At 46.1% G+C, this 11282-nt stretch overlaps 1 protein-coding gene across 1 annotated transcript in view; it reads right to left on the minus strand.

Moving 5' to 3' along the window:
- EZR (ezrin) overlaps positions 1-11080 on the minus strand; it is a 48712-nt gene extending 37632 nt beyond the window's left edge. Inside the window, exons 1-2 of the mRNA XM_037023657.2 lie at positions 10948-11080; positions 10003-10085 (exon numbers count right to left, since the gene is read on the minus strand). Coding sequence (XP_036879552.1) covers positions 10003-10014 — 12 coding nt within the window. The 5' untranslated portion in view covers positions 10015-10085; positions 10948-11080. The remainder of the gene's footprint in view (positions 1-10002; positions 10086-10947) is intronic.
- Between the last annotated feature and the right edge of the window lie 202 nt (positions 11081-11282).

An 11282-nucleotide genomic window follows, 5' to 3' on the forward strand; every position in this document is an offset into this window, starting at 1 on the left:
TATATACGTAACTCTTAAAAATATACGTATATAACATAAAAACTTTTCCTTAATATTTAAAATGCAGTCAATATTCAACTTCCCATTGCCTCAAAAATATCTTTTCACACTTGATTTGTTCAAATCACATTAAATGCACTTTGCAGCCTCGTCATCACACTCTTATTTCCAAACTGCTTTGCCTGTTTCTTAATAAACATCAAGTTTTCCCCAAGCTATCTCCCCACCTGTCTCACTTAAAAAGTCTCACCCAAATAGCAATGTATTATGTAAGCAGATACTTGAACAACAGGAAACAACATCCATCATTATTTAACCAAGGCAGTGAAACACCCTAACAAGAACACTATACTAATATGCCTATTTTCGTAAGTAAACAGGTCGCTCCAATCTAATATTCATGTTCTAAGCTTTAAGCTTTTCCGAAGTGATCTATGGTTCAATTCTCTTCAAAATCACAGGGAACAAGGTTAGCCATCCTTCTAAGAAATATTTTACATGAAACCTATAGATGTGTAATGGTGCAGTAGGCACAACATTGTTAAATATATATATATTTCCTTGACCTCAATGCCCTAAATGATGGGAAAATCCGAGTGGATATAGCAAACGATGATATACTTATCACCAAACCTATCTGGAAACAAACTCTATGAGAAATATCACCTTGGCTCATTGTCAGACGCAAGAGTGACTTACCGCAACCAAAAAGCAGACAAAAGCGTGTCACGCTCTGCCCATTCCTAAGTCACTGCCTCTTGATTTTAACTCTTCACCCAACAAAGTCAAGGGAAGAGTCTGAGTACCTCTACCTCTTGGCAAAGCCTAGGTGAACGCTGAGAGTGGGCCCCAGGCCCTCCCCGACATCTCCCCCTTTTTGTTCACCACTGTATCTCCAGGACCTAGAGGCCTGGCACACAGTAGGTGCTCTGTTGAGTGAAGGAATTGATTTCATGGAGGGATGTGGGTAGTGTTCATCGTAGGAGCAGAAGGACAAAGCGCAGTGGACTAGATTGCATTATTGCACTGCTTAAGTCAGGCGGCGTAAAAGGAATGCTCATCATGAGATATGAAAGCTTTTCAACAGATTAGAATTTGGTACCTACAAGTAGAATTCTACATGTACGCTGTCCTCTGTGGTGACAAGGAAGGGAACAATGCCAGACACAGGGCCAGGAGCTTCCCAGCACTGTCTGGCCAGGGCTGTCGGAACCCCTGAGGTGGGTCTGGTTCTTGTTTCAGAGCAGGACGAGGGGACAGGGTGGTGTGGAGGCCTGAGATCACCCCCACAAGCAGGCAGCATGTTTACCTGCTCAGTCACCCTTCTTCCCTCAATTTATCTGCCTATAAAGCAAGAATTTAAGTTGGTTCCAGAAGCAGACTTCCCCCAAACTCCTTTGCCTATCACTTTGTGGCCAGGAAAAAATGCAAACAAGAACACTTCCTAGGAAGAAGTTCCATGAAGTAAATAAGGCAGGGTAAGAGGGGGACGGTGAGCAGTGAGGGGGCTGCACTTTAGACAGAGTGGTCTAAATTAGGGACTGAATTAGCCATATAGTTCAGAAATTCATGTACGGACTATAGTAGGTCAAAGTTAATTTTAAATTGTCAGTGATGAAAAAGCAACCGGTTTATATAATGCTCTCTTTCCAACTCAAATATCACGTACAAATTGCATTCTTTTAGCATATGCCAGAAATCTGTCATTATACAATGGCTTAACAAGTGTGACACAAGATACTACCACTTTCTCTACAGAAACAAAGACCTGCCAGAAACCCGGCCTTGTTTTAACTATTACCTCAGCACCTATTGTGCTCCTCGGTGACAGCCTTCATAAGACAGGTCCAGCCTCAAGAGCCTGTGATGCACGATCCTGGCTAACAAATCAGATTCTTTGTTTTTTGAGGAAAAATTCTTAAAAATTCGAACTACTGAGGTAGATCTGCTTCCAAATAATATTAGCATAGTCATAAAATATATACAAGGTATAACACATGCCGAACAATAATTATTTTTATCCTAAAGCAGAGGCTGGCAAATTTTTTTCTGTAAAAGACTAGATAAATACTTTAGGCTTTGTGGGCCAAATTTGATGTCTGTGGCCTACCACTGCTTGTTGTTGTAAACAACCCTTTCAAAATATAAAAACCATTCCAGGCGGTAGTCCATATAAAAACAGGTCACAGGCCACAGGCCACAGATCTGGAACATCCTAAAGTAAAAACAGTTATTTACAGTAACAATTACATGACAGTTTTGGGATACAGACAGTTTAAGCTGATCTTCTCTCAAGCCCAAAAATAGAAAAGAACATTAGGACACTGAAAGCCACTTCAAACTTAACACAAAGGTAATCAAAATCTGATCTATTGGCTATTACAGTTTTGATTTTTCAAGCAGTATTTTTAAATAAACAACGAGGTTTCTTTTATCAATAAAAGCTGGGTTACGGTCAGAAACATTTCATTTTGCTTTTAAGGATAGTTTTCTCAAAACCTAAGATAAAAAAGAGAATTATTCTGTTAATGCAGTTCTCCATTTATTTTGAAACATTATTCCCATTTACCTACAGGTGTTAAAAGGGGCTTAGAGAATGGAATGCAAATTATAATCAGAGGAAAATAAAACTGACCACTGTGGCTGCCTTAAATGACCTCTGCCCTTGTACACTGGTGAGTTCCTATGCATCCCTCCACACCCTCTGAAGCACCTCACCAGCTGGGAGGCCTTCCCTGGCTCTCCAGGGAAGACAGCACACTGCATCTTCCCTATGTACCTCTAAGGCCACACTTATACTGCACTACAGTTCTTTGTTTCCATATCTGACTCCTATTAGACTGAGAGTCCATTAAAGGCAAAAATCTATCATACTTATTTTTATAGTCCCAGCACCTGGCACATAATGGCACATACTGGGGCTTCAACAAATAAGGAAGGAACCCATCTGACCTACCAGGGAATTCTGATAACTAAAACATATAGACAATGAAAAGAAGATAAAAGTTCTAGTGTTCCCTTTTCCTGAATAACCCAAATGTTTCACACCGCTCTTTTCCTTAGAAGGCCCATTGACAAACTTTACCTGGTTTATGGCAACGCGGGAACTGAAATCCTAGGTTTTAGCTACAGGTTACACTGAAAAGTTTGTAAAACAAATTTACAGGGGAAAAAATACATAGTATTTGTAAATTCATAAAATTTATTTGTAAAATACATATTTCTTATAAATACATACAAGAAATATACATAAAGCTTATAGCACCTCAAGACAAACTGTTTGGATTTCATAGACATAAAAGCTTTAACTCAGGGTCTTTTAGGTAACATTCTTTTCATTTAAAACCTTCACTCCCATTCTGTACTCCCAGATGACAAAACTGAGATTCACAGAAGCTAAATGGTTTGCTAAAGTACAGGGTAAGTAGTAAACTACTTGTGAAACTATTCTTTTTTGGTTCTTTGCTTTTTTTATTTGGAAAAATATTGAGTATTTCATTTTAGTCAAAAGTCTCTAAGTCACATTATAACAATGTTGTGTTTTCTTTCTTTAAACAAGCTATTTACAGAAGTCTAAAATAAGATCTCTATTCTTTCTGTCCATAGGTATGGGTGGTAAGTTGGTTAGAAGGAAAATAATTCAACCTTCTGGGCTCATCTATTACTATTACATGTTTGTTACTAGCGACAAACACACATTTAGTGCTTAAATTAAAGCTGATTGGAGGAGCTAAGGAATCCCTTGTCACTACTGAAATGACATAAAATATAAAGGACAGCTCAAGCTGTATTCATGGATTTTGAAAGCAGACTGAATTTTACTGCTTCAGATTAGAGTTGAGATGTCTATATATTGTAAGAAAGCAGACATACTGAATCATCCTGGGCCTCATATAAATGGTCAAAGTTTAAGATAAAAAAATTCAGAAAGAATTAGGATAATTCAGTAATACTGATATTGTTTTCCTTTCTCAGACTATATGTAATATTAAAATTATTCAAAATATTGTTAGCAATCACAGCATCACTATTTAGGAGAGTAGTGAACAAGACTAGTGTAGAAGGACAAGGGAGAAAAGAAGAGGCAAGAGGAACAGGAGCTTTCCTTTCCTCCCTGCTGTCTAGTAGAAAATGTTGGCTTCTTTTCCCCTTTAAAAACAAAGCCAGCCAAAGTTTGGGAGCCCACTGGCCCTGCCAAGTTAAGCTCTGCCACTGGACTCCTGCAGAGAGAAGTGCAAATCAGAGAGTCTAGGGGACATCTTGGCTGGTCTGGTTTTGCTGGGGTTTGATACCCATCCAGCTGTCTCCTTTTCCCCACTCCAGTTCCAAACACCGACGGTGGCACCCATGGTGTTTCAGCCGGAACTCTAAGAAGGAGGGGACCGTGTCCTACTCCCAAGCCTGGGAGAGCATCCGCCTGAACGGGTGCTCTGGAACCGTACTGGCCTTCGCTGCTCCTGAATACACCGCAGGCTCCGGCCTGCGCTCACACACAGCCACCAGGATCGACCCCATCAGGAGGGCCTCACTGCACTGTGGAATCCAAGGAAAGGGATATATAAAAACTGCTGTTTTCCAGTGAAATCAGCAGTTCCCAAACTCCGAGGTGCACTAGAGCCATCTGGGAAGCTTACTGAAAGCACAGGTACCCAGCCCTTCCTGACAGTGCAAGCAGGGAGTCAGCAGCACCGCAGGGGCCCCAGGAGTCTTTAAGTCTTCGGACAATTTCGTTCAGTTTGAGAACACTGTACTAAATTAATCATAACTTCTGACTTCAAGTGTGTACACAGTATATGTATACTATCAGAAACAGATGCTGTTGGATTACTTTTAGTTTATGTGGATTTAAAAATACCACAGTTTACGAAGTGTGGTATTTTTATGTATCTTGGAGGCGGTGGTCATAAGGACAAAAGAAGGCAAGGACTCCTGACATCAGTCACAGTCACAAATTTATTTACAGCACATATAAATCAAACTTGCAACCTGCCCTCCCACACATGGTCCTTTTCCAGGTTCCTTATCTCTGTGAGTGGCACCACCGTCCACCCAGTTATGCAAGTCAGACACCAGAAATCAGCACAGACCCGCCCTCTGCCTCTGCACATACAGCCCATCACCAGCCAAGTCCTGGCAGGTCCACCTCCCAGGGAGCTCCCACATCCATCCACTGCCCTCCATTTGCACCACCACAATCCAAGCTACTGCCACCTCTTACTGCACTGCTCTACTTACTAGTCTACCATATCTCTGCCTCCTATCGATTCCACATTGCAATTGCAGTGACCTTTCCGAAGACAAATCTGATCAGGCCGCTCTTTCCAGTCAAAACCCTTCAGTGCCTCCCCCTGAGTTAAGCCTCTAAATGCCCGGGTATGGTCTACAAGACCCTGCAAAGCTGGCCTGTTCTTCTCTCTAGCTATACCAGTCTTCATCTGGAACCCTAAACTCATCCTACAGCCTCCCACTACAGGGCCTCTGCACAAGCTCTTCCCCCTCCTGGTCTGTTATGTTCCCTGCCTCCCTCCTTCACCTAGTGACACCCCCCCACTTCATTCTCTAATTGCTCAGCAGTCACACCTCAAGGGTGCCCTCCTGACCTCCCTGATTAGCATTCCCTCCAACCACCACCACCATCACCACTACACACACATCATTATATACCCGAGTTACTCTAGAATTACTGTCTGTCCCCCTCATCAGACTGTAAACCCATGACGACAGGAGCTATTTCTGTGTCTACTCAACTAGTGGATGAATGCACAATAGACTTATTGTGCCTTACTGTGCAATGATGACAAATGACTAATCCTAGCCAGCACTTTTCTCTGCCACGTGGGAAAATCCTATCTACCTAAGTCACCATCTGCCCATGGTGAAGGAGGAGGGGTGTACAGAAAACAGATCCATGTGTCCTCCTCAACTGGTGAGGGCATGGAAAATCTATCTGTATATTCGGTAAATTCTGTGCCTGTTAAAATATTTAGTGGATGAAGATTGGAGACTGACGAGAATTAGGCTTGAGATGGATTAATGATTGTACATTGAGCGTTGACCCCCCTATACTGAATTTTATTGTTGTTAACAACCATTTGATCAATAAATATGAGAGATGCCCTCTCAAAAAAAAAAAAAAAAAAAGCCTTTTGGGGAAGAGAGAAAAAATTAAAAAAAATAAAAAATAAAAATAAAAAATATTTAGTGGATGGTATTTTGTGTAACCTTATGAGTTGCATGCCACCAGCAGCCCCACTTTATAGACAAGAAAACTACAGCAAGAAGTTAAGAAACATGGACTTATTTATTCCACACCTAGGTATATACCCAAGAGGAAAAAAATTAGTGGAAAGGGCTCTATATTCCCAAAAAGAGGCAACATAATCTCAGAAATTACCTTAACATTTTGACAAAGGGCAGAATTTTGAACATACTTTCAGAGCTTTCCTACTGAAGGGACAATCTACTTTTGTATTAGAAACTCCCATTTCAACACTTAGAGATGAAGGTCTAAAGCACACACTGGTGCCCCTTAAAGGCAGTTGAGCTCTAAACACCTCAGAAATCAGATCCGAGAGAGCACGGCCGTGCGCAGAACACCCTGTCTGCTTCTAAGCTTGCCTGCAGTGGTTTTCCTTTCCCACGTCCCCTGCCTCCTTCCCAAGGCCCAGGCCTCCTTTCCAACACAATGAAGAAAGCAAATGGGGAAGGGAGAAAGGAGGAAGGGAGCCCACACACAGGGTCACCCTCAGCTGCACCTTTGAGCACAAGGACTGCTCCCTGAGCATAAACCCCCATGCCTCTCCCCAGAGGAGAGGGACCCACAGGCAGAGCAGACCAGCCAAGCAGAGGGTGTACTGCCTTCTGGACCTCAAATCCTCCTCCTTGGAAGTCTACCAGTCACACATGAACGTAGGGCTGCAAGCAGCTGTGGGGAAAGCAAAGCCAGGCAACAGTCCCTCCCCAGGAGCGCCTAGGCAGATCAAATCCTACCACAGGCCTCAAACGCAAGCAGCGGAAGCACTGTTGCTCAATAAGCCCATCCATTTCCCCATGGGACGGTTTTCCCCTTCAATGTGCTGCACTTTACATAAGCCTCCTTCCCTCTTTGTTGGCTCTCAGAAGGTTCTCCAGGCCCTACTTCAGCATCTGCATACGTCTGCGCTTGGGTCCCAGACTGCAAGCATCCTGAGGACAAGATCTGTCTCACCCACCTGTGCCAGTTCCCTGGGCTTGGTACCTGGCGTGTGCAGGGCAGACGCTTGCTGAATGAGTGAACACTCAGTTTTTTTTTTTTTATCAAATGGTGATTTGGGAAGCAGCATGAAGAGAAAAACCAGCAAATAAATATTATTTCATTTACACTGCTTTAGAAATAAAGGTGTCTACTTACTCAGTTTAGCCATACCAATCAAAATATTTTTCCCTGCAGAATTCAAGGAATCAGGTGGATGTCCCAATCACCAACTATTCAGATGTATCTATCTTCATCAGTAAATGTTTGCCCCTCAGTCCTGTTACTAAACTTCAAATCACAGGAAGCACAATTCTTAGCTTGGCCTTGAGTAATGAGAATCAATTACCCTTTGCTTAAAAGATACATCTATGGAGCTTTATTAGTGGATGCTTCAGCTGAACTCCTGCTGAGGCAGCAAGCAGCAGTAACAACAAAAACAGCCTTAGAGGTACCATATCAAAATGTGTGCAGTCCCTTATGCTCTTCTCAGTGACTTGTGGGGTGGCCCTAATACAACTCATGTGAAGAAAGGCTTAAATGTATTTATTTTACAAGGCAAAATCTCCAAGACCCTCCCCCACTAAAAAGGGGGCAGGTAGTAATTTCCTATAGCAAATAGCTGTGGCTCACCTAAAAGGTGACCTCTCAATACTGTTTGAAAATTACAGCCATAGATATTAAATAAAATAGCCTCACAACGTTACTCTGGTTAAGGGGATTCTAACATACGAAGTGATGGCTATGATTCTTCCTTAACAGTTTAACAATTATCTTCACTTTGTCCAAAGAATATTTTCTAACTTTCTGATCCATCATTAAAAAAGTGAAACCTTTAAAGAAAAATGAAATTAAAACATACCTGCCCTAAGAAATAAAAAGAGAGCCTTATAAAGGAAGGGAATTCTGACACATCCTCTAACATTGGTGAACCCCTGAGGACATCTCACTGTGTAAAATAAGCCAGTCACCAAAGGATAAATACTGTGTGATTCCACTCACATGACGGACCCAGTGTCTTCAAATTCGTAAGACAGAAAGGAGAAGGGTGGCTGCCAGGGGCTGGGGAGAGGGGACTGGGGCATTAATGTTTCATGGGTACACAGTTTCAGTTTGGAAAGATGAAAAAGTTCTGTAGATGGATGGTCACCACCATCTGAATATACTTAATGCTGCTGAACTGTATAATTAAAAATGGTGAAGAAAACTGTGTATTTTATTACCAAAAAACCCCCCAAAACCCCACCATAAAAATTATTTTAAAAATTGCAGTTTGTTAAGAGAAATGAGTAAGAAAAGTAGCAACTGGGAACTCGTTTACGGACTTTTTTCTGAGTGGTATCTTAATAGCTGAACTCTGCATCTTTTGTTTTAATGAAATAACGAGAACCACCCCTATGGTAACCTCTGGTCCAGTGCTCTGCATAAGGTTGCATGGGGTTTTGTCCTGAGGAAGGGCTTGTAGATGGGTCACACAAGCATTTTATATCACAGGCCTTGTAAAGCCTGGATGGCATGTGCTGCTTCCAAGTCTGAAATGAAAACAAGAATTTTGTGTAGGAAAAGAATTTTCCGCCTCATGAATGAATCATTTGGATGATGTAATTTAGGCAAAGACTATATTGGCTTCTGTATCTTGTAGTGTATTAACATAGTAACTTATTCAACCTAACAAATTAAGGGTTCCTTAATAAAGAACTCCTTTTAGAGAATCTAAAATTTAACGGCAGAAAAAGCACATAAGCATGGACTATAGACTAAGCTTGTTCAAAAACCTAGAATTCCGTATGTATCTTTCATTGCAATTTTTAATGAATCCAGACATTTTCTCAACTGGGATTCAGAACTCAAAATTTTTTTAATCCTCTCCTCAACATTTAGTCACCAGGGCACCTGTGTTAAAACAGAATATAAAGAAGTTTTCAAGAAAAACCAGTCTGAAAATCTGCCTTGGTCCCACAATTTAAATCAAATCTGAAACACCCCAGGCCTAGTAAGCAATCTAACCAAGAAGGCAACATAATCAGATTCGGGGGGCGGGGGTGGGGGGCAACAGAGGTGCAGGCACAGCAGCCCTTTATTCTGCTGGTGTTTGTGATGTGTGCCGAGTGCACGATCAGAGGGAGCCCAAGGCGCCTTCCCATCAAACCCCAGGGCTGCCTTGTCTGCAATTCAAGTCCATTACTAAACCTCTTTCGGAGAGGAATCCTGCTGCCACCAGCAAATTCCCGGGTTAACAGAGCACGGCTTCACAGGCCTGGGGTAAAATGGACTGGAACGAAGCTGCCCGTCAGAAAGACAGCGTTCCTCTGCCAGGTGGCCTTTAAAGCACCCAAGGAATATTTGGGGTGCATTTGGTTCCGATTCTTTTGGCCGGACTCGGAATTGGTGTATGTCGTCCGAAGCCACCTGACCCTCCTGCGACTTAGACAACTTTTCTTTTTACGAAACTTCCAAGTTGCAATAGAATACACTTTTTAAACGGACGGAAGCCCTGTAAAAGGATTTTCTAACTTTTATTTATATAAAACCGAAACTCCTGGTAGGGGGAGGGGGCTCACCAAAGGCTGCTGGTAGAGCGAAAAGCATCCTGATCTGTGCTTTCTTCAAGAGTTCCACAAAAGGACCAACAAATAACAAAGGGGGGAAACAATTCCCTACCCCTGCCCTGAGGTTCGCCTGACAAAGAATCCCAAGCACCGCGCCCAGGTAACTGCGCCGGAAAATGCAGCCGGAAGCACCCGACCCAGCCCAGAAACTGGGCTACTCACTGGTTTCGGCATTTTCGGTTCCTGGTCGGTTTTCCTCAGTCCTCCGGAAATACAGCTCTCCAGCCGCTGAGACTCCTCCCGACCTGTGGGCAGAGCACAGCCCGTACAGCGAACAGCCTCCGCCGCGCCCGGACTCACGGCGCCCGCACCGCGCGCGGCTGCTTAAGAACCGGCCGGGCGGGCGCCGGGATGAGTCACCGCCCAGCCTGCAATTACCGCGGGCCGGGCGGGCCCCGCGGGGAGGGGCGTGGGGGCCGGCGGGGGTCGGGGGGCCGGCGGGGAGGGCTCTGGGGCTGGAGGCCGGGAGCGCGGAGGCGCGCGCGGGCCCGGGACGGCGGGAAGGGGCCTGGCGGGAGGCCCGGCTGGGAGGGGGCCGAGGCGGGGCCCCACCGAGGCAGCTCGCGGGGCTCCCAGGAAGCCAGCCGGCAGCCCAGCAGACAGCGAGTTTCACTTTGTGAAGCAACCGTTTGCCTCAGCGCTGAAACCGCAACCGTCAAGCCTTTGAGAAACACTTTAAAAACTGCACCCGCCCGGGAGGGGCCGAGGGCAGACGGGCCGCGCGAGGCCGGCGGGGCGCGAGCAGGGGGCGCGCCCACGCAGCCCGGGGGCCGCGGGCACTGCCGGAGGGGGACCCCAGGGGAAGGTCGCGCCGCAGCCGGGGCGCCCGCGCCGGCAGGTTCAGCCTCGCCTGCAGTGTATTTGCTGAGAACGCGAGAAGCGTGCGCAGAGACCCCAGGACCCGGCCCGGCGGGCGGCGGGGCGGGCCCGGATCCCTTCGGGGACCACCGGCCGGGGGTGGCGTGTGGACCGCCCCTCGGCTGGGCCGGCGCCGCCACACCTGTCGTCCTGTCCCGGTCACTGCCGCCTCCGCGGAGAGCGCAGCGCGAAGCCACGGACCGAGCAGACCCCCTCCGCCCGCCGACCCCGGCCGCGAGCCCGGCTCACCCGCGCGCCGCAGAGGACCGTTGCGCTCCCGGCTGCCGGCGCGTCCGTCACTGCGCTCGCGGCCCGCGCTGCCGAGACTTCCCGGCGGGGCGGGGTCCCGGGGCCGCGCCCCTCTCCGTCCCGCCCGCCAGACCTGCGAAGTGCGCCCGGCGAGTAAGATGGCTGCGACCGCCGCCCGCACCCGAGGGCGCCCCCAGCCTGGCTCCCCGCCCCCCACGCCGCGCCCCGGCCCGGCTCGCCCAGACCAGACGCCCCCACCACGCGCTGCTGCCTCTCCATGTCCAAAAAACCTTTGCCTCTTCGCTCCTGTCCCCTTGCCCTTGGAGAACTTTGCC

This window comes from Manis javanica, chromosome 13 (genome assembly GCF_040802235.1).
Source record: "Manis javanica isolate MJ-LG chromosome 13, MJ_LKY, whole genome shotgun sequence".
Classification (NCBI taxonomy): domain Eukaryota; kingdom Metazoa; phylum Chordata; class Mammalia; order Pholidota; family Manidae; genus Manis; species Manis javanica.